Source organism: Zophobas morio, unplaced genomic scaffold, assembly GCF_036711695.1.
Source record: "Zophobas morio isolate AGI-343-1 ecotype UQ-CSIRO unplaced genomic scaffold, CSIRO_AGI_Zmor_V1 ptg000058l, whole genome shotgun sequence".
Lineage (NCBI taxonomy): Eukaryota > Metazoa > Arthropoda > Insecta > Coleoptera > Tenebrionidae > Zophobas > Zophobas morio.
Window position 1 is genome coordinate 5881446 of NW_026972163.1, and position 23668 is coordinate 5905113.

Consider the following 23668-nt stretch of genomic DNA (forward strand, 5'->3'; position numbering starts at 1 on the left):
TTACAAAATCAAAATTCTACGAAGGAATTCTTCAAAACCTTGTCCCGTTTTAGGGACAATGGACAAAGAATTTTTATGACTTTGTTTGTGCCGTAGGGTCTTTTCACTATTATACGCTCAACCCCGGATGTTCTATTTATAATTTGCCAAGCAGGTACTTACAAAATAACACTTCCAGAGTAAACAAGTTTTCAGAAATAATTATTTTGTTAGAAATTATTAGAATGAAAAAACTTGTCTTTGGTGTATTTCTAATTAAGCCGTTGTATTTTTTGCTCTAAATATAATTAAGCATTATGAAGGCCACTTTTTAAAGAATACGACGACCCATGTCTAATTGATCATATAATCTATAAACAATGACGAAGAAAGGACGGCCTTTTGACGTCATTAATTGACGTCAGAAGTAAGTCATAAAAATCTCGTCATTTTCACGTGATTTTTTGGGCGAATGACGTCGCCGACGAGTTATGACCAAAAATTGACGTGAATTAGACGACAGTCTGCTGCTTGGGTAGTAGCGGGTGTGTAAACAGACACAACTCACATTACTATGGCATCAAAATTTCCATTGGTATGAGCACTTCCAAAAAGTTTTGAAAGTTAATCCTTGGTGTTGAATTGTTGATAACCACGTCATTGGTCCAAATTTTTTTGAAGGAAATTAGTTGTAGAAACAAATGGTGGTCCTGAGAAGGACCGATTATTGGTAATGTTTCATGGTGATCGACTTTTTATTCTGACGGATGTTTGGTCCTTGCCACAACGATTCCACATTGTTTATTAGAACAAAAATAAGAGCAACTTAGAGTGCTACTACCTTTTTACAATAAATGTTGAAAATGTTGTCCTTGACTAGCAATACAGGTTTCAACACGTCGCAACATGTTTGCATGGATACGTAAAAAAATTCTGGGAGTACCACTAACTGCAGCGGCTGCCACTCGTTGTTCAAGCTCTTCGATAGTTTTTGGACATTTTTGATTTCCATAAACTAACTGTATTATCCAATCCCACAGACAAAAATCACACGGACTGTGATCGGATCAAAATCGTCGTTGAAATCGTACTTCTTGACGAGCGTGTGGATTTTCATCGGACCAAACGTGAGTGTTGTGCATTTAAAAAGTTAGGGCGTTCACGACATTGCTGTAGCAACCATCCGCAGTAAATTACACGACGTGGAGAGTTAGCTGTCTCCAAAGCTTTGCACTTTTGAACATGGTGTAGATGTTGCCTTGTTCTTTTAATGTACGATGCACTATAAACTGTAAAACTCGAAGTTCAGCTGCAAGTCGACGAGTGCTAATGTCGGGTGCTTCTTCGACGCGTTCCAAAATTTGCTCTTCAGCTTTCTTTCGGTCCTATTATGGCCACGATCGTGAGTTTGACGCTGAAGGTACCATGATCTTGGAGATGCTGTACCACTCATGTAAATGTTCGCGTACACAAAATCGCGCGATTTGGAAAGCGCTCGATCAACAATTCGCGGGCCAACCTGGCGTTTCCATCAGCCACACCATAAAGCGATACCATGTTGATATGTTCTGAATTGGAAAAATTCACTAATGTTAAAGATGTTAACTGAACACACAACAGAAACCAACTGATACGTGACTGGCCTTTATCGTGTTTTTGCACGTTGCTTATCAGTGCGACGCTTTTTTGGTTCTTAATCCTAGTCGTTCTATGCCATTCATTGAATAATAGTTATGGTAGGTCAAGAAACACTACCAGTGGTGTGTCTAACAATTTATATTTAATTTCAAATAATTTGTTTTAAACATTACTCCACTTAGGACCGTGAACTTTACTCAGTGCAGTAAATCTTATTACGAGCTATTCTCCTTTTTTTATTGCACACATTTCGAAATCCGATTGTATCTATAAAAAATTTGACAACAGTCGGTTCGGTAGCTTCAGAGTTTATCTGTCTAACAAAAATCAACACAGACGAAATCGAGAAACCGATTTTTTTGTACTCTAGGGGTCATGACCCATCCCATTCCGATAAACTCGATTACAATACTTCCTAAAGTACTCGAACGGCACTACAGCACATAATAAAAACAAACAACAAGAAAAAATTGCTGTATTTTTCGAGCGGAAACGGCGTTTGATGTAGTAAGTCTTATATCTAAACGGGAAATCCAAAAGAAGGGCTCACATCGCGCTCACGCACCTCGCATTGAAGTGTAAAAATTCCTTATCTTAACTATTTTCTGTAAAGTTACGTGGCTTTAGAACGAAAAGACTTATAGGAAAATACGACCATTAGAAGCTCTTCACCGGCAACTTGTTGCAGATCTTATCGGAGCCTGAAAATCGCAAAACGTGACCTTGCAATGCACTTAACACCTTGCAGAATCTGTACCTATGACTTGTTTGTTAAATGTAATAAAAAATGGTGCCTCTTTTTTGTTGTAATTAATTGTATAAAAAACTAAAAAAGCAATCACATTCCATAGTTTCTGCAGCTATGTGGATAATTTCGTCGAATTTTGTTTGACGAAGTACTTTAAGATAAATATTTCTACAAAGCGCTTGATTAAAACACATATTTGGTGCGGTCATAAGCTCGCAACAACAAATATGAGCGATCTAATAGCTTGGAAATTATTTATTTAATTAAACTTAAAAGACCGTTTTTGGCTATTGTCACTTCTTTACAGATAAAGTCATAAATTGTTTTAATTTTATGGATTATAGTTTCTTTTTACGACGTATCAACCTTTTATTCAAGCTAAATAGATGAACAAAATAGGGCACACGAAATTAACAAATATATATGTATAAATATTTTTAAATTAGATACACAGGTAAATTTAATACTGTCAAAATGTACGCTAGTGTCAAATTAAAATATCTCCGTTTCGAGTAAAACTAACATTTTTGTTACGTTATGATGTTCTACTTATTAATCTCTATAAAAGTGGAACGATAGGTGACTGCGCTTTCGAAATGAAGCCCGCTCCTACCCTACTCGAACTGACTGGACTGTCGTCCGCGCAAACAATAATTTCGTTATTTTGAGCTTCAACCTGTCAGAATAGCCGGTGTAGTCTCGGTTTCGGGTTTATGCGTGCAGTCGGGCAAGTAAGTCTTCGATGTCGATTTTGCATAGATGGCAGATTTTCTACAGACCACGATAAAACTACAAACGCTGTTTAGTAAAGCTTACGTCAGAATTTTTTGAATAAGCAGTAAATCTTTTTTTTTATGTACCAAGTATAACACTTTAAGCCACGTACCTAATGTTTCACATATCTATTTCTCACCTCTACACCTCATGAGCGATGATGTTAAATCATGAAATCCTGTTACATCAAATTATGTTCTGTTATGTCTGACCCTGTTCTCTGAATTGGTTGCAATTTGTGTTTATGCATTCCACTTAATGGTTAAGGTAGAATCCTATCATAAAATATTTTGAATATTAGACCACCACCATAGTCAACTATCTCTGTACAAAATAAGCTGGTCCAGTAAAAAAATTATTTGAGTTCCTAGGATTAATAGATTACTAGATTTACAGATTAACAGATTTTTCTTGTATAAATGAATATCATTTCAATTCAGCGTCATGATTTTTTAATCAACCAAAAGTTCACTCCAAATTAACTAGTTGTGACATCAGCCAATTTATTCATCATTTATACAAAAAGTTTCAATATTCAATGAACAACTATAATTTAAAATACTTTGTTGCAGAAAAGATTTGATCTGTGGTCACCTACATTTAAAATTTCAAATTTGGCGCTACAACTAGATGGCAGCAGTGAGGAGGAGGCAGTACGGGACGCGACAGGATCAAAAGAGATTTTAATAAACCCGCTCGTTCGAAGATTAAAAATTAGTTTTATTAAAAAACCGACTACAATTTCAGGAGTGGGATGAACGACCTTAACATCGGAATGACCAATGTCCGATTTGTGTTTGTAAAGTGCTGATTCATGGAATAGTTACACGGATAAATGGTAGAAGAGTCAAGCACGTGGGAAATGTGAGGTTATGTCAACTCATCACGTTTTCATAAAAGGAGAAGATGGCAAGAACCCTCCAAGAAGTGGAGTTGTGTGACGACGCTATTAAGAATGGTCCTTATGCATCGGTACGTACGCTATACGGCCTTGCCTTTGACGACGGTAGTCGGTTGAACAGAAAGAAGCTGTGTCAATGGACTGGTTTCCCTTTTGAGATCGCATCAGATGACTTCAATGAGAAAGTGGATGAGGTAGTGCAGAATTTTACGATCGCAGAACTTTGTGGAGTCGGCCTCCTACTGGGGTTGAATTGTGCAGGTACTCACCAAGAAGTGGCCGAGAGAATTTGTTCAGTGTTGACTAATTTTGATCTGTTTACACAAGAAAGAGTTGTTCAAGAACAAGAGAGTGAAGACGAGGACGACGAAGATGATCCGGTAGACAGTGATGATGGTCGAGCAGGCGCGGCAGCAGTCCCTACGTTCACCATGTCTTTCAGAGACATTGAAGATTCCGTACGCACTTTTAGTGGTGACGACAATTATGCAATCGAGACTTGGGTCGCAGACTTTGCAGACATCGCTAAACTTATGAAGTGGTCGGAACTGCAACGACTAGTTTTTGCGAAGAAATCATTAACTGGGCTTGCTAAGTTATTTATCCAAAGTCAGAGGAATTTGGGTACATGGAAGGACTTGAAACGCAGGTTATTGAGTGAATTTTCCAAGAAGGTGAGCACTGCTGAACTGCATCGCATGCTGAATAATAGAAAAATGGAAAAAGAAAAATCTCTCCAGGAATACTTGTTGAAGATGCGTGAACTCGCTTCAAAGGGTCAAATTGAAGAGGAGTCAGTAATCGAATATGTCATTCAAGGTATCAACGATGATCCTGAACACAAATTTTTGTTGTATGAAGCTAAAACTTATGTCGACTTAAAGAAAAAAATTGAAGTTTATGAGAAGTTTAGAAAGACCCGCACACCTTCGACTCAATCTGTTGGTCAACGTTTCCGAAAGCATAATAACGAAAACAAAGGAACTTATTCTCCGGGGTCTGTAGGAGCGAAGGGCAGTAGTAAACCCCCTCCAAATCAGAACATAATTAGAAGATGCTATAATTGTAATGGTGTGGGCCATTTCGCCTCAAATTGTCCAATTCCGGTGAAGGAAAAGGGTTCCTGTTACAATTGCGGTTCAAAGGAACATCAGAAGAGGAATTGTCCAGGGAAGAAAAAGGAAGACAACACCACCAATGTGATATCAACCGAGACACAAGATCCCTATATGGTAAACGTTAAGATTAATGTTAAAGATGATTGTCAAACCGAATGAAGCTATAATTTGAATTCATTAATCGATACAGGTAGCCCAATTTCAGTTGTAAAAGTTCGGTATGTCACCGAAAATAATTTCAATGAAGGTCTAAATCCAAATTTAAATTTCGTGGGTGTGAATGAATCTAAGCTTGATATTTTGGGTATTTTTAACACGGAAGTATTTGTTAATGAAACTGTTTTACCCATAAAATTCTATGTAGTTCCTAATAGCACCATGTCCTTTAACGCTATATTAGGTAGAGATTTTCTCAATACCAAGGGTTTCACGTTTACGTTAGGAGATCATTTAAAAATTATTTCAAACGAATTTGAGAAAGTAAATAACTTTGACGAAATTTTACATGTCGATTTTAAGGTAGGTGAAGAAATAAAAAGTAACAAAGAAGTACAGATCAATCCTTGTTTAGATTATGATAAAAAAGTGGAAGTTTTGGAAGTGTATGATAATTTTTATTTATGTAATGACTCGCCAAAGATTGATTGTAATTACGAAATGAACATTTGTGTTAAGAATGATCAACCAATCTCTTTTAGACCACGGCGTTTATCCTTTTCTGAAAAAGAAAAATTACAAAACATGTTAGATGATCTATTAGAACGAGGCATTATTAGACCTAGTAGCTCTGATTACTGTAGTCCAATTGTACTGGTAAGAAAAAAGACAGGTGACTTAAGGCTTTGCGTTGATTATCGTGAATTAAACAAAATTACTATTAAAGACAACTTTCCTACTCCTTTGATAGAAGACAATCTGGATCGACTTCGAAACAAAAGATATTTTACGACCCTTGATCTTAAGGATGGTTTCCATCATGTTCGTGTAGCAGAATCGTCGATTAAATTTACTAGTTTTATCACACCTTTAGGGCAATTTGAATATCTTAGAATACCTTTTGGGTTAACTAATGCCCCAAGAGTTTTTAACAGATTTATTAATTTAGTTTTCAATAAATTGATTCGAGCAAACAAAATTATTTTGTACTTAGACGATATTCTAATAGCGACCAACAGTTACGAAGAACATTTAGACATTTTGAAAGAAGTATTTGGTGCAGCCTCCCAACACAATTTGCTTTTTCGAATTGATAAATGTGCTTTTCTTATGTTTGAAATTTCTTATTTAGGATATCTAGTAAACAATGATGGCATCAGACCTGATCCGAAAAATGTTGAAGCAATTTTGCAGTATCCAATTCCTACAAATGCTAAGGAAGTTCATAGGTTTGTTGGTATTGCTAGTTATTTTCGAAAATTTATAAATGGGTTTTCCGTCCTTACAAAACCTTTATATGACTTGTTAAAAAAGAATGTTGAGTTTCGGTTTGGTGAAAAAGAACTTGAATCATTTGAACAAGTAAAAAATCAATTAGCTTCTTATTCTCTTTTAGCTGTGTATGATCCGCATACCCAAACAGAGTTGCACTGCGACGCATGCACATCTGGGTTTGGAGCTATTTTACTTCAAAAACAGTCGTCGGGAAAGTTTCATCCTGTTTTCTATTTTAGTCGTAGGACGACCGAAACCGAATCTAAATATCACAGCTTTGAATTGGAATGTTTAGCCGCTATCTATGCTATTAAACGATTTCATATATATCTCTTCGGTATACATTTTACGATTGTCACAGACTGTGATAGTTTTAGGCTTACTCTGAATAAAAAAGATATTAATGTTCGAATTTCTAGGTGGGCACTATTCTTACAAAATTATGACTACGAATTGCAACATCGTCCAGGAACACGGATGATCCATGTTGATGCTTTAAGTCGAGCCAACAATATTTTAGTACTAGAGGAAAATACACTGGAACAAAATTTAGCTATTTCTCAAAATTTAGATTCGAGTATTCAGAAGGTTAAGTCTGAACTCGAAATCCGCGAAAGTACAAAATTTGAACTTAGGAATGGACTAGTGTATAGAAAGAACAAAGGAAAACTTTTATTTTACGTTCCTTCGTTGATGGAAAGTCAGATCTTAACTATGTGTCATGATAATTTCGGTCACGTTGGAGTGGACAAAACTATGGAGTATCTAAAACGCAGCTATTGGTTTCCTAGTATTAAAGAAAAAGTGAAAAATCATGTTCGAAATTGTTTGAAATGTATCACCTTTTCACCAATTGGTGGCGCTGTGCCGAGTGAGTTACACAATATCCCTAAGGGAAATAAACCCTTTATCACCATACATATTGACCATTATGGTCCATTAGAAAAAACTTCGACAGGTAAAAGATATATTTTTGAGATCATTGATTGTTTCACTAAATTTGTAAAACTGTATGCAGTCAAGAGCACCAAAACTTGTGAAGTAATCAATCAGTTAGAAAATTATTTTAGGCACTATAGTGTACCGTTACGTATTGTATCCGATCGGGGATCCTGTTTTACCTCTAATGAGTTCGAAAAGTTTGTTCAAGAACATATGATTCAGCATATTAAAGTCGCGACGGGGTCACCAAAATCAAACGGTCAGATCGAAAGAATCAATCGAGACTTAACACCAATGTTGTCAAAATTGGCTATTTTAACAAACAAGTGGGAGAAAGCTTTGGGAACAGTTGAATTTGCTATTAACAATTCGTTTTGTAGATCCACTGGTAATTCTCCATCCGTTTTATTGTTCGGTATTAGTCAAAACGATCCTAGCGATCCTTTAAGAAATTTATTGGGCGCTGAAGCTGAAAAAGAAGATGACTTAGCCGAGGTTCGAGAAAAGGCTCAGTCTCAGAATGAAAAGTTACAAGCATACAATAAGCGCATGTATGACCAAAAACATAGACCTCCCAAACCGTACAATGTCGGTGATTATGTGATGATAAAAAACATAGATGTTACCCCAGGTATCAATAAAAAACTTTTGCCTAGGTATCGTGGTCCCTACGAAATCAAGAAGTCATTAGGCAATGATCGTTATTGGATTAGAGACGTTGAAGGTTTCCAAGTAACGCAAATCCCATTTGAGGGAGTATGTTGTCCTGAGAATATGAAGCTTTGGCTTCAATAAGTTACAAAGAGATTAGTTTCATTTGTTCATTATTTCATAATGTTGTGTTTCTTAGTTTTGTTTCCACCTCGTTCTAGTTTTGACGCTAACATGTTCGTCCTTTAAGCCGTCTTTTAAGCGATTGGGTTTTCTAATTCATCTCTAATACCCTTATGATTTTAATGTGTCCTAATTACTTATGTGATTTATGTACTTTAGATACTTATGTGCGTCTTATCATTATGTTATTTAGGCGTTATATTATGTATTGGGTTTATGTAACTTATGATGTTTGTGTGACTGAAGTTTTAAGCACCTTATGTTTTCTGTCACTTATTATGTTATGTACCTTATGTTTTACTTTGTGTATATGATCGGGACGATCATAATGTCAGGATTGGCCGAATTGTGGTCACCTACATTTAAAATTTCAAATTTGGCGCTACAACTAGATGGCAGCAGTGAGGAGGAGGCAGTACGGGACGCGACAGGATCAAAAGAGATTTTAATAAACCCGCTCGTTCGAAGATTAAAAATTAGTTTTATTAAAAAACCGACTACAGATCATAAACAAAACTCTTAAAATATAGCTATTTACTTGCCAAGCGTAAAAGTTGTTTCCTTCTGTGTCATTGGTCTGTCCTTTGTATGAACTTCATTAATCATTAGACAGATAATTTCCAAAACGACCGCACTTGTCACATTTTATAAGGTTTTTTAGGAATATTGTGATAGAACGCTCAACCTCACCAATAATTTCCTAACGTTATCTAAAGAAATTCGTAAGTAAACGCTGTTTACTCCTGCATTTTATAAAATAAAATACTTATGGTTTATGAATCCGTCTTGATTTTTACTTCCCTGGCATGAGGTACGTAAGTATTGTAATCGAGTCCATCGGTCGACTTTCGTGTTTTCTCGAAGTTTTATGACTTCTAGAGTATGAAAAAATATGTCTCTCGTTTCCGTCTGTCGGTCTGCCGTGTGTGGTACCATTTGTCCGCATCTGTGTCGATTTTTATTAGAGAAACAATCTCCGAAACCCTGGACCGTTTGTGTAAAATTTTGTGTGTACGTTAAAAATATCGTGTAGATAATAAAATTTGTCTGCCTATATCCCCACCAACAATCTTATGACGTCATCTCCAAATTTTACAATAATAAATGTTATTTAAATTTAAAAAATAACATACTCCTCCACTTGTTGTTAGTTTGTCTAATACTTGTGGTTGCATGCATGAATTCATATTTTTTTTGAATTGCTTATACAAAGTAACTCAAAAAAATAAATGAACATGTTTCATTACTTATTTTCCCGAAAGTATGAGGATTACACAATACTACACAGCACCTATTCAAATTGTGCCCTTCTTAACAAGAAATTTTTGTATGGAAAAACTCACTACCAACATGATGTTTCTTTACTTACAGTTTATTAACCCACATATACTTATATTAATTTTAGCGCTTAGGGATCATTATAAAAAAAAATCTCCAAATTAAATTGTATAATTTTTTGGAGCTGTATTTACTCGACTGTACTTCAAGGCGAGGAAAGTTCTGTTTAAACAACCGTTGACCAATTTTTTACGCTTGCTATCCAAATTTTCGGAAAGAAAAAGTCAAAAATGAGTAACAACATTTTACAATTTAACTTATAAACTACAAAACCAAACATTCTGAACTCTTGCAAATGTTTTAAGGATATTTTTTTAATAAACGTGTTCGTTGATTGTTTTTGTTTTAAAACGTGTTTTTTGTTTTTTTTGTGTATTTTTGTTGTTGTTGTAAACATTTAGCGGAAATAAACAGTGAAAAGACACTTTTTTCCGTAAACTAGCAAGTATTTGTTATTTACTAAATAAGGTCAAATTTTCTTTATACCGAAAAATTAAAGTTACAAATATATCTGCCATCCACAAAAAAAATCATTACGAAAAATTGATCCAGAATTAGTTGTATATATATAAACACGTACTACTGTACATATATATATATCTTAAATATTTTAAGACAAGTCTAAATTTATTCTTTTATTGACGGGAAGTCATGATTCGATGTAGGAGACGTGCTCGCAATATCCATCACGTTTACAAGGGTTCCAAGTTTCCGGTGAAGTTTCCGTTTAAAGTGAATGAGATGGCATCGAATTTATTTGATTTGTGAAATCCATAAACCTAATATCAAATTTATATTTGATGCACTGGTGTACATCCTTACAATCATACAATATTAGGTGAAACTGTTTACAGTACTACACATTGAAACATTATCCGAAAAATAGATTTATTCAAATAAACGCAAAAGTTACTTAAAAAATTGGTCTAAAGAGTTTAGACAGTACTTCCCTCGCTGTCGGAAACTTGACGACTGCATGCCTATTGTGTTTTTTTTCTCATTACATTTTTGTAGTGGGAATTTAAAAAAAAATTGCGATGACGTCATCAACATTTTTGCAAGGACACGTATATCAGTTGGGATAGATGTAGTGTAATACTAAGAATAAAATTATTATATTCTCAAATTTTCGGGAAAATGAATTGGGTCGTTTGAATATTGATTTGTAATAATCAATAAAATAACGAAACAATTTACTCACGTATACCTACGTATCAGAGGCAACTGAAAATCGTGTATGTATAAACATTCTTAATTTAAGATGACAGGCGTAATAGCATACGTGAGAGCCAAACAGAGAAACTGTAAACAAAACGACCGTCGGTTTTATTGCTTCGACTTCCGCTTATTATATAAAACATTGGGTTTTATTTTAATTCTTGACGGTGAAATTCACAATTGGTTGATTATAAACATGTCTATTTCACATTCGCGGAATCAAGTGAACGCATAAAACAAATGCAGGTCTGTAATGTTAAAGTCGATGTAAATAAGCGTGCTACCCTTATGTTTCAACCGAGTTTTTCCTTTAACAAATTTTGTGTCTACCAAATTGGGTTGGTTGGGGTGTAATACTAATAATAAGTGTTGCCTTTAATTTAATCAATAAAATAAATTGACTTCATTAATTTTTTTGAACCACCTCTTAAGAAAATCTAAAAAATATGAATGGAATGATAAATCACAAGTACAAACTCATCATATTTTTTGCATTTTAGATAGGATTTATTCAGCAAAATTTAAGGGTGACGTCATCAATTTTTTTAGGAGGGATGAACAAATACATTTTGAACAAAAGTTTACCATGCTTATAATAACTTTGAAATATTCCCAAGATTTCAAAGCATTCGGTTTTATAGTTCTTGAGTAAATCAGTTAAATACATTTACGCATTCATTTTTTTTTTGAGTCACCCTGTATATGCAAATCCAAAAAATATGAATGGAGTGATATATCACAAGTACAGACTCATCATATTTTGTACATTTTAGATACGATTTATTCGGCAAACTTTTGAGCTGACGTCATCAGTTTTTTGTAGAAGATAACCAAATATATTTTGACTAAAAATTTATTATGCTCTTTATAACCTTAAAACATCTGCAAGATTTCAAAGCATTCGGTTTTGTAGTTCCTGATTAAATCAATAAAATAAATTTACGCATTCATTAATTTTTTTGAGTCACCCTGTATATGCAAATCGAAAAAATTTGAATGGAATGATAAATCACAAGAAGAGACTCACCATATTTTGTACATTTTAGATATGATTTATTCGGCAAATTTTCGAGCTGACGTCATCAAGTTTTTGGAGGGGATAAGCAAATATATTTTGACTAAACATTTATTATGCCCTTTATAACCTTAAAACATCTACAAGATGTCAGAGCATTCCGTTTTGTAGTTCCTGATTAAATCAATAAAACATATTTACGCATTCATTAATTTTTTTGAGTCACTCTGTATATGCAAATCCAAAAAATATAAATGGAGTGATAAATGACAAGTACAGGCTCATCATATTTTGTACATTTTAGATATGATTTATTCGGCAAACTTTCGAGCTGACGTCATCAAGTTTTTGGAGGGGATAAGCAAATATATTTTGACTAAACATTTATTATGCTCTTTATGACCTTAAAACATCTGCAAGATTTCAGAGCATTCGGTTTTGTAGTTCCTGATTAAATCAATAAAATATATTTACGCATTCATTAATTTTTTTGAGTCACCCTGTATATGCAAATCCAAAAAATATGAATGGAGTGATAGATCACAAGTACAGGCTCATCATATTTTGTACATTTTAGATATGATTTATTCCACAAACTTTTGAGCTGACGTCATCAAGTTTTTGGAGGGGATAAGCAAATATTTTTTGACTAAAGATTTATGATGCTCTTTATAGCCTTAAAACATCTGCAACATTTCAAAGCATTCTGGTTAGCAGATTAAAAATTAAATTTCAAAATGTTGTTTTATAATTTTGATTTTTTTTCCAAAAATCTGGACGTTTCGGGTGAAAAGTCGATTCAGAGTTGTAAACTACATGTGTAGGACTATGTTATTTTATACAATTGAAAACCCATTTACTATGTACAATTTTGAAGTGACGTCATCGCATTAGTGGTGGGGATGATTAGACAAATAAATTTCGGTTAGCGTTTTACCATCTACATGATATTCTTAATATAAGTACAAAATTTCACAACAATCGGTCGAGTACTTTCGGAGATTATCTGTCTAATAAAAATCCGGGACAACAGACGGACAGACGGACAGACGGACGGACAGACGGACGGACAGACGGACGGACGGACAGACAGACGGAAATGGGAGTCCAATTTCTTCGTCTTCTAGGGGTCATGAAAGATCGAGAAAACGTAAAAGTAGAGAGTCGGCCGACGGACTCGATTACAATACTTCCTTTGCTTACGCTCGGGAAGTAATAATGAATAAATATCGTGTAAGAAAAACATACCCAATACTGGAAGTACTAGATAGACCTGACATTCCAAACAGAAAAAATATATCTTTTATTTGCCGAGTGTAAACTAAGGTAATTTCATTTTTTCTTGACGTCTAACCTCTGCTAGTTACGAAAAAATTGTTCACCCTGTTTTTGTTTGTCGATTGGCGACTTTATTACTGAACAAGCAATCTTTGAAACTCTGCATTTAAAAATTATAGTGCAGATGGTACAAGCTAATCATTCCACTGTTCATCCTCACCAGGGTTGGGCAAAATACACTTTCCACTGTAATTGAAATGCAAAATACAAAATACTTCAATTTAATGTATTTGAAATACAAATTATAAAATACATTTATGTCTTGTAGTTGAAATACAAAATACAAAATAGTATTTTAAATACTTTTAAAAATACAAAATATATTTTGTTCAGGACAGTGGCAAAAATAAAATTTTGATAGAAGCTTGTTCCTAAAAATTTTAAAGCTAACTGTCAGAATTCTTTCACTATCTTTATAAGTTGGCCCTGTATGTTACATTCCATGTCCATCTAGTGTCAATTTGTCGAAAGGAAAACGCGTCGTTAAAAATATTGTGACATTTTTTCTAGTTAATTTTATTACTAGTTAGAACCAAACACTGCTGCCAACATAAATTGCGAAGTCCTCGACCATCATTTAATTTAAACTATGGCGCTTCTCGAAGTACACGAACATACACGAATTAACACGATCGCAAAACTGTTGTAATGAGGGCGCCGTAGTTTGATAAAATCATATATCTAATAGTACTATATTGCTAACTGGCCTCAAAAGAGTCCGAAAACATAACGGCAAAGCAATATATCGGACCTCTCTGTCTCTCTGTGATACTAAACAAACAGTACTGCGCATACACTCGTACTTGCTTGATTTGTAGTCGATAGCGTGATTGGATGCGTTTTGACGTTTCGTACTTTCGCTTCTATTTTGTGTACATGCGCACAGACCCTCGGTACTCTGATAGATAGAAAACAACATCTTCTGTCTCTCTCTGTCCGTGAACACCGTTTCTATGTTACTTCTGAAGAGTTAGCAGTATAGTAATATTAGATATATGGATAAAATGTATTTCAAGTAATTGAAAATACAAAAATACAAGTTAAAATGTATTTGAAATACAAAATACAAAATACATTTGTGTCGTGTATTTGAAATACAAATTACAAAATACAATTGTATTTCAAATACTGTATTTCAATTACAAGTAGTTCAAATAGTGCCCAACCCTGATCCTCACCAAAAATTTAATGTCTTAAAATTTTATATAGTAAATTTATATTGGTTTTAAATCTGGTTAATAATACATATTAATTATACTTTTAACTAGCTGACCCCGTGAACTTCGTTTCACCTACAATTTAATTTTGAATCTGCAAAATCGAATGCTTTGAAATTTTGCACAAGTTTTAAACATATGATAAGCATAATAAATTTTTATTCAAAATATATTTACTTATCCCCTCCAAAAAATTGATTTATTTAAATGTATATAATAGTTACTGTTTAGTGGGATTTATAACGGTAACAATAGGATTTTTTTGATTTATTTAAATGTATATAATAGTTACTGTTTAGTGGGATTTATAACGGTAACAATAGGAGTGAAAAATATTTTCGACTTTTTAGCCTAGCGAGTGGAAAAAATCATGCTAACAGGAAGAATGCCTAGATAAAATTCATCAATAGAAAATATCTTGCGTTTCATTGTCCTTTCGTTTGTTTACCTAAATTTTTGCTATACATATTATTAAAATCCAAATTAAAATAGTGCAGTGATATGAACTAGATGATATGAATAAAATTGGGAAATAATACTTCGTCTCGATTCAAAAATTGCCCTTCGTTTGAAATTTATTCTAAAAATGTTTATCGTACAAGAATTTATTATTCATACCACCCATCAACTTGACCCGTTTAAAATGTTGTGTTGGGAGTTAAAATGGCGGAGGTTTGCGAAACTCTCTCTACAGGAACACTAATTTTTGCATTTGTCGCGAAACATCTGCCATGGTCTCTATGCATTACAGTCCCGGTCTCTAATGTACTATCACAGCCAAAAAAAAAATGGAAACACCATTTTTTTTATTTTGTGAAAATGTCTTTCGGATGTTATAAAATCATAGGTGTAACAATTTTGTTCAAAAAATTTTACTGTCAGTGTTAGTTCGTGAAAATTTTAAAAAATGCGCAGAACACTTGAATACCAAAGAAAAAACTCGAATCATAGCGAAATTAGAAGAAGGGTGGCCATTGCGACGGGTTGCAGCTGACATAGGTGTTAGTTACAGCTGTATTTCTAAAATTAAAAAAAAAATGGAATCAACATAATATGGTTGAACGTGGTGTAAGATCTGGACGCCTAAAGGTGACCGGTATAGAAGAAGATGCCATGCTGGTTGATTATATGGAACAATCACCATTTTCATCTGTGGTCGAAGGGTCGAAGGTTCAATTAGAACTGCTCGTCGAGGAGTTAAGACCGCCGAGTTGTTCAATAGAGCAGCAGCAAGAAAACCAATTTTAACTGAAGAACATAAGGAAAGGAGAATCGGATTCGCTCTTCAATACTAAGACAGAGACGACGATTTTTGGTATAGAGTTGTTTTCTCCGACGAGAAGACATTCAGTCTTGAAATAACGAAAGAGTCAGGGTGTATCGGCCAAGAAATCAACGTTTTGAACAAAAATATATTTGTAATTTAAGTAACACGGGGCGATTTTCGGTAAACGTGTGGTCGTGGAAAAGCGCATAAGGAAAAGGGGCCTGTGTCAATATAGAAAATCGTCAAACTGGTGATGTTTGCCAAAATACACTGACCGGCAAAAAAAAACCGGCCACTCTGAAAAATTTCGCAAAACCAAACTTTAAAAATTATTCATTTAACTAGTGATCGTTATTTTATTAAAGAACCTTTCACTACTGCGTCCACCGAGTGTACGTATACTATTTTATTCACAATCATTATGAATAAAAATAAATGGAAATAAAGATTTACTTCACTCATTTTATAATTAGACAGCCGGCGTTCCATGTCAAAATTGACATTATAATTTGTCAAGTTTTTTATTAAATTATTTGAGGCAAATGCGCTAAATAAAATGTCTTCAGACTTGTTATGGGCACCTGTAGCTTTATTTAGGTTGTTTTCCAACCATACGCTGGGGTAGAAGTGGGTGTTCATCTAAGGAACAATTTATTTGAAAATCAAACAATACTACTATATATATATACAGTTGCCGCCAAAAAATTTCAGACGTCAATGTCATTCAGTCGTCAGATAGTGTAAAGCAACCTTTAGATGTTTCTAACCTAAATATTTGACAGTCATTTCTAACTTTTACATTTGACACTTACATGAATGTAGCTGTAGCGTAAGCTGGAATTTTGAAAGTTTGACATTCCAGCTGTCCGAAATAATGACAATAAAGCATTGACTACATTAAAATTTTTAACATGACAGGGTTCCGCATCCAAGTCTGGATATAGGGAATTAACATGGGAATTGGTTTTTATTTTATGATATCTCCCCAGATCACTTTAAAGCTATTATTGAGTGATGCATTTGTGGAGGTCGAAGAGGGCTATCGGCCAGTATTTTCTTCAAATCGTTGCATCGCGCTCATTGATTGTAAAAGGGTTTTAAAAATCGTATTTTGAAATTCGCGCCCGATCCGATTTGTCGCGAAATGTTCCGTCGCACTGTCGAAGTTCGGCGATCGCGTCTTTGGAATAATCATGCAAAATCCAAATGTCAAAATGAAATTAGAAATTATTCTTAGAAATCAACGAACAATTCAAGCTGAATTATTTTATCCAGTGTGATGATTATTGTAGAACAAATTAAGCGAAATAAATGCACAAATTGATCCATTCATTCGTCATAGTGCGCGACCCCGTCAAACGAGCCATCTCGAACTACACTCAGACCGTATCCAAAAAGCCCGAGATGAAGACTTCGAGCAGCTGGTCTTCCTCAAAACCCCATCGGCAGGATTGTAACATGTCCTGGGAGCCCTCAAGCTAGGAATGTACTCGCGCTGCCTCACTCAGTAATCACTGAACGACTCAAATTGAATTATTTTATCCAATATGTCGATTATTGTAGGTCAATTTAAACGGAATAAATGCACAAGCTGCACAGAATATTTTATTAGGTTATGTTGCTGTTGCTGGCCGAGTCTTTATTACTAAAATCTCATTAAAATGCCATGTTCTACTGCGATTAGATGAGAAATATATAATAACAAAACTTAACGAATCTGGAGAAGTATTGCACTATTTTCAAGAATTGACTGCTCTCAGCAGCTATACAGTAAGTAGGCCGATCTTCAAAACTTCTACGCGTGTTGATCAGCATTTGCGTTGCAATCTGAAGACAATATTTGCTGGACTGCTTGTTTCAGCGCGTCTCTGTTTGTATAGCTGGTATTGTTGGAATACAGATGGTCGTGAAGAAATCTCAAAAGAAAAAATTCCCAGGGATTTAGGTCCGGCGAATGCACAGACCAATGGGGCGGGGCAAACTTTCCATTCCAACATTGCGGGAAAATACTGGTTCAAATAAACAACATTTATGCGAGCTATATGGCTGGAGATTTGGTCCTGGATGTAAAAGACCTGCTGCAGATGCCGCACCCTTCGAGTCCCAGGAAGTATTTGCTGAGCTAGCATATTGTCCTACTTCTGAGCATTCAATCTAGATTCGATTAAAAGAGGTGCAATGACATGATGTCCTAGAAGCCCCAGTCATACACTGACAGTTGCACGCCATTGATAACGATGGTCATGAACCACGTGAGGGTTGTGTTATGCTCAAATTTGATCGTTCTGACGATTATAACTTCCGTTAAAAACAAATGTTTCTTAAAAACTCTCCATCAGCCTGGATTCTCTTAAGCATTCCTTCGTAAAACTCCCTACGTAAGAAGTAGTCCTCAGGCTTCAATTTTTTGTCATGATGCTTTTTGAAACTCTTCTATCCCATCTCTTTAAGATCCCTAGAAAACGTTGTGCCCACCTAATTTTATTTACTTTTTATCACCTTTGAAAATAAATGTAACTTTGTTTTGTGAAATATTATTTTTATTTTTGTTGTTGTTAACACAATAAACAAATAAAACAGTAACACAAAAGTTTCTGAATCCCAAAACACATTCGTAATAGAGAAAAATACTTTTCCTAACGGCGTGCGGAAAGTGACTAATTTCCGCACGCTAACCCGTGCGGAAAGTGATACTTTTCCGCACTAGTGCGGGAAGTAAAATGTAAGTAAATTTCAAAGATTTATTGATTAATGATTACAACTATTTATATTAAATGTAAAAGAACAATTTATATAGTTATTTTTCTCATTGCTTTCATTTCGATCTGTCCCTTCAGTGGTTTTCATCTCAAACACCTTGCTAACATTTGCTGCCTCCTTTTGTTCAGATCCAACTTCAGCTTCGTTTTATCGGTGATAGTACAACTGTTACGCCAATACAGCTACTTCTGAAACTTTCTTTACTTGCTTTTCATTGCACCATGCCCAAAATTCCTTATAACCCTTGTCATATCGGTCCTTACATTTTGTCGGTATTAGGTCTTGAATTGCATTCTCTGCTTCAGCAACTATATCCGAAGGAATAGAATCGCTAGAGGAATCTTTGTTTTCCATCTTCAATTGGACACACAAAACACAACACGATTAGGTATTATTGACAAATATTTTGCGAAAAACTTGTTTGTGTTTAAACAATTGCATTCGCAATACTTTGACTACTCAACGATATGATTTTCGAATGTGCTGCGATTTAAAATTTGACGAAAAACTTCATTGCTTAAAGATTTAACAGACGCTGTTAGGAAAAACATTGTTCCTAACGCGCGCGGGAAGTGCGATTCCGAAACTCGTGCAGGTACCGAAACTCGCTACGCTCGTTTCAGTAACACCTGCACTCGTTTCGGAATTGCTGACTTCCCACACTTGTTAGGAAAATAACTATTAAAATGTTGATGAGTCAATGTTCTACATTTCTCTCTCAAAAATTTCTTGTAACGAACATGCTTCCAGGTGGCAAAAATCCCACCCCTGCTTAACGAATGTAAACCCAATTGACTTCCAATCTTTAGTGATTCGAAAAAAAAGTGTGAAATTTTCCCAAATTACCTACTAATTAAATTAACCGTTGAAGAACAAGCAGGCCCTCGCTTTTTCATCTAATCGCAGTAGAACATAGCATAACCTAATAAAATATTTTGTACAGTTCGTGCATTTATTCCGTTTAAACTGACCTACAATAATCATCACACTGGATAAAATAATTCAGTTTGAGTTGTTCGTTGATTTCTGAGAATAATTTCTAATTTCACTTTGACATTTGAATTTTGCATGGTTATTCCAAAGTGACGCGTTCGCTGAACTTCGACGGTGCGACGGAACATTTCGTGACAAATCGGATCGGGCGCGAATTTCAAAATACGATTTTTAAAACCTTGTTACAGTGAATGAGCACTATGCAACGATTTGAAAAAAATACTGGCCGATAGCCCTCTTCGACCTCTATAAAGGCATCACTCAATAATAGCTTTAAAGTGATCTGGGGAGATATTATAAAATAAAAACCAATTCCATGTTAATTCCCTATATCCAGACTTGGATGCGGCACCCTGTATACAGGTGTCCCAGAATTCGCGCCATTCTCGTGAATGACATGTTCCCTGTCCCGAACTGTGCCGTAATTCGTAAAAAGAATTTTGAGGCTTTAACCGTGTGAGAACTGGAAGGCGATTAAGTTGACCAATAGAAAGGCTGCTTTTATATCCGAACGTTTCTATGTTCAAAGTTACCTATGCCAAGAACAAAAAATCGGGTAATACTAAAGTTGAATGAATTTTTTCTGAATCCCCCTCCGCCAACAAAAGGAAACAGAAGTGTGGTTATAAATTTAATTATTTTGACAATTGTGTGTCATAAACTGTCACGAAGTTCATCACTGACCTGAAGAGACGCTTCTGCGCCAAAGATGACTGATTAATGTACACAGAGACGTCAAGGTTTACTTTAAGGCAAGTAGCATGGGACAGAAGTTATTACTGCTGCCATTCTAGTTAAATTGTGCTTAACTGGGCTGTACAAGTCATAAGAGAAGCTGTTTCATTTCATCGTAGGCAAATAATACATTTATTACTATTCTACATAGTGTAGATACCGAAGAGCAAGTATTAGACGTCACTTTCTTAGAGCCGCGTGAATAATGTGTTGTTCTTTTTGACGAAAATTAGTGCATTTTGAGAATTCACTATGCATCATGTCCTTGATATTAAGTTTATCGTTATTTCTAAAAAAGAGTACCACCGATGATTGGGGAAAAGGCCTGTATATTCGCGCACAGCAGTGGCTGTATAGCGTTTACATTCTCCATAAATTAACATCATTTCCAAATATTCTTTATACTAGTATGAATAAGACATCAATAACTTAGTGGTATTGGTACTGATTTGTTTATAGTTTGCATTGTTCTTAAATAAAAAAAAGGCAACTAAACGATTTTTGTTATAATTTATATTCGTATCTTTTCAATCTTTAGAAAGTACTCACAACTTTAAAGAAACTGTTTTAAATCATCATGTGCAACATCAATATTATTCTTAAATATATAAGCAACAAAGCTGTTCAGTAAAACTTGATACTGTTTATTGAAAATCATAAGCACCGATTAATCAAAAGCGATATTTATGTTTTAGTACACTTAATAATGTTCTTTTAATGGACATGTGGTACTCTTTTTTAGAAATAACGGCTTCTCTTATGACTTGTACAGCCCAGTTAAACACAATTTAGCTAGAATGGCAGCAGCAATACCTTCTGTTTTATGCTACTTGCCTTGACGTCTCTGTGTACCAGTGGCGGCTCCTCAGAGGAGGCAGGGAAGGCTGAGCCTCCTCTGTTTTTTGGAGCTGAGCTTCCTCTAATTTTTTAGATGAAAGAATTTGTATTTTTGTAGACATTTGTCACTTTTCAGGATATTTTGTTTGATTTAATTTACTTTCATCATATATCAGGTTAAAATGTCGAAAAAAAATTATATTTGCGCCCTTACAATCATAATTTACACCACTCCGCTTTTGGCTTCAGGGGTAGAAGCTAGCCTCCGCCGAGAATGCATCTTGCTATTGAGACCGCAGACCTTGACGCATCGTCATTCAGTACTGCATTGGCTAAAACGTTGATCGGGATGCCGCTTCAGGCCGCTAGCCTCCGGCTTGTTCATCTCTTTTCAGATCAAGTCGCACGGATATTTTTATCTCTTTCTTATTAATTGGAGCCATCGGGTGTAAATAGGAAAAACATTGAGGTGGTTTCGCGTGCTCCCTATTCAGTGGTGAGCGGTGTTTAGGCTTTACGTAGTACCTACGTAAAGTCTAAGGTGTTTTTTGTATCATTTATTTGCATTTTATTTCTGATCGTTAAAAACAGTTGGTATTATCGGCATATTAATATTACTTATACTTAACGAGAATGAGCAACGAAAATAATTGAGTCTCATGTGCAGATACGTAAATTAGCTATTAAAAAATTAATTTAGTAGCTTGATTGTGATAAAAAAGATAGGTATAAAACAAAAGGGGAGACCAACACCACCACTCCCATTAATGGTAATGACAGGTAGAAAGCAAAACAGAGCATTTAATGAAAATCATTATAATAAAACTAAATAGTTAACGGCTTCGGTTTTAAGAAACAAATTATACTGTTGGAATTGTATATTATTCACAAGTGATGAATCTTCCGTTTGGGATAAAACAGGCTATAATAATTTACAAAATTTGTCAAGAGCTATAGAAAGGCATGAAAAATCACATCTACTATTTTAGATTCCGCTCATAAGAGGGATATTGAGAACTATAACGAGAAAGTTGGTGAAAATAGGGCAATTTTGAAAAGACTAATCGATGCAAAAGTTTATTTATCTATCAACGCACGAGTGTTCTTTTCGTGGGCATGACCAAAAAAAATATTCAGATAATGAAAGATATAAAAAGTAGTGCTTTTCAAATTTGAGCCTCCTCTGAAGAAAACTTCACGAGCCGCCACTGCTGTGTACATTAATCAGTCATCTTTGGCTCAGAAGCGTCTCTTCAGGTCAGTGATGAACTTCGTGACAGTTTATGACAAACAATTGTCAAAATTATTAAATTTATAACCACACTTCTGTTTCCTTTTGTTGACGGAGGAGGATTCGGAAAAAATTCATTCAACTTTAGTATTACCCGATTTTTTGTTCTTGGCATAGGTAACTTTGAACATAGAAACGTTCGGATATAAAAGCAGCCTTTCTATTGGTCAACTTAATCGCCTTCCAGTTCTCACACGGTTAAAGCCTGGAAAATTTTTTTACGAATTACGGCACAGTTCGGGACAGGGAACATGTCATTCACGAGAATGGCGCGAATTCTGGGACAGCCTGTATATAAATACAATAGGGATCTTTATATAATTAGTAAATCTTAAGTTAATAGAATTAGAATGTAACTCTTAAGATATCAAATTCTAGATAGTAGTTCTTAAGACATTAAATTGAAAATATTACGGATATAATTATCTCTTAAAATATTAGGATTAACCTAGTAGTTCTTAAGATATTAGAAATAAGATGTTAATTATTAATATATTTGATATTTAGTTCCTAATTAAAATGCCTTGTAAATATATTATGCAATAATACGCTAATTTGTTGCAGATTCGTTGCTCCATCGCCACTCCTGTATGAATCCCCTTCAGGAACCTACCACGAGTTACCCTTGTGGAATGTCCAGGCCATATATCCTCCATGGACACTCCTCCTAGAATACGATCCCTTGACGATGGCCACCCCTTGACAGAAGATGAAAACTAGGCGGTATCTGGTAGTGGAAGTTGCGACAGAAGAGGTAATTACTTAATTGCATCTTACAGATATACTTTTGACGCCCTGCCGGAAGCACTGCGTAAATTGCAGTTCATCTGCATGAACGTCTTGTGAGCTGAGCAACCCCACTGCAGCGTGAAAGTCACGCAACACCGTTTGAGGTTAGTTTTGATATTCCACTTTGCCTCGGTAGATGAATTGCATGCAGGCTAGATACCTCTAGCGCAGATGAGTGGATGGAAAGAAAATTGTATGTCTGGCAATTTCTTCTTAGCGGCCGCCAAATATTTATTGTTGCAATATACCGCCTTCTTTCTGTTCCAAAACTCTTTGGATAGTCCCGTCGCCCAGCTGGACTGTCGTGGGCGCTCGTAGTTTATGCTAAGGTTAGCTAACCTTAGCATAAACTACGACCGCCTTGGTCGAATATTTGAAGATGACAAGTTGCGGTTTGAAGAGAGTTCCGTCCTCATGTCGGACCGTAGAATCTTCTTCCGCCCGCCACCTTTCTCACCACGACGTCATGTTGGAAGACGCGCTTGTTATGTGCCTCAGGAGATGC

General features: G+C 35.1%; 1 protein-coding gene across 3 annotated transcripts; it reads left to right on the forward strand.

The window, feature by feature from the left end:
- Positions 1–787: 787 nt before the first annotated feature.
- On the forward strand, positions 788–23235 carry LOC135143169 (uncharacterized). 3 transcript variants are annotated; one of them, XM_064075034.1, is made up of 3 exons: positions 1211–5272; positions 22939–23097; positions 23154–23235. In XM_064075034.1, the coding sequence occupies exons 1-2, from the start codon at positions 4046–4048 to the stop codon at positions 22966–22968; spliced, it is 1257 nt and encodes a 418-aa protein (XP_063931104.1). In that variant the 5' UTR covers positions 1211–4045; the 3' UTR covers positions 22969–23097; positions 23154–23235. The 3 variants fall into 3 exon arrangements, with proteins under 3 accessions (XP_063931103.1, XP_063931104.1, XP_063931106.1); XM_064075033.1 differs by lacking the exons at positions 22939–23097; positions 23154–23235 and adding an exon at positions 788–1106 and having other exon boundaries at positions 3712–5317; XM_064075036.1 differs by lacking the exons at positions 22939–23097; positions 23154–23235 and having other exon boundaries at positions 1211–4301; positions 4368–5317.
- Positions 23236–23668: the final 433 nt, after the last annotated feature.

Coding starts and splice junctions, on each gene's coding strand:
- LOC135143169 (XM_064075033.1), top strand. CDS start 4,046: ATGGCAAGAACCCTCCAAGAAGTGGAGTTGTGTGACGACGCTATTAAG.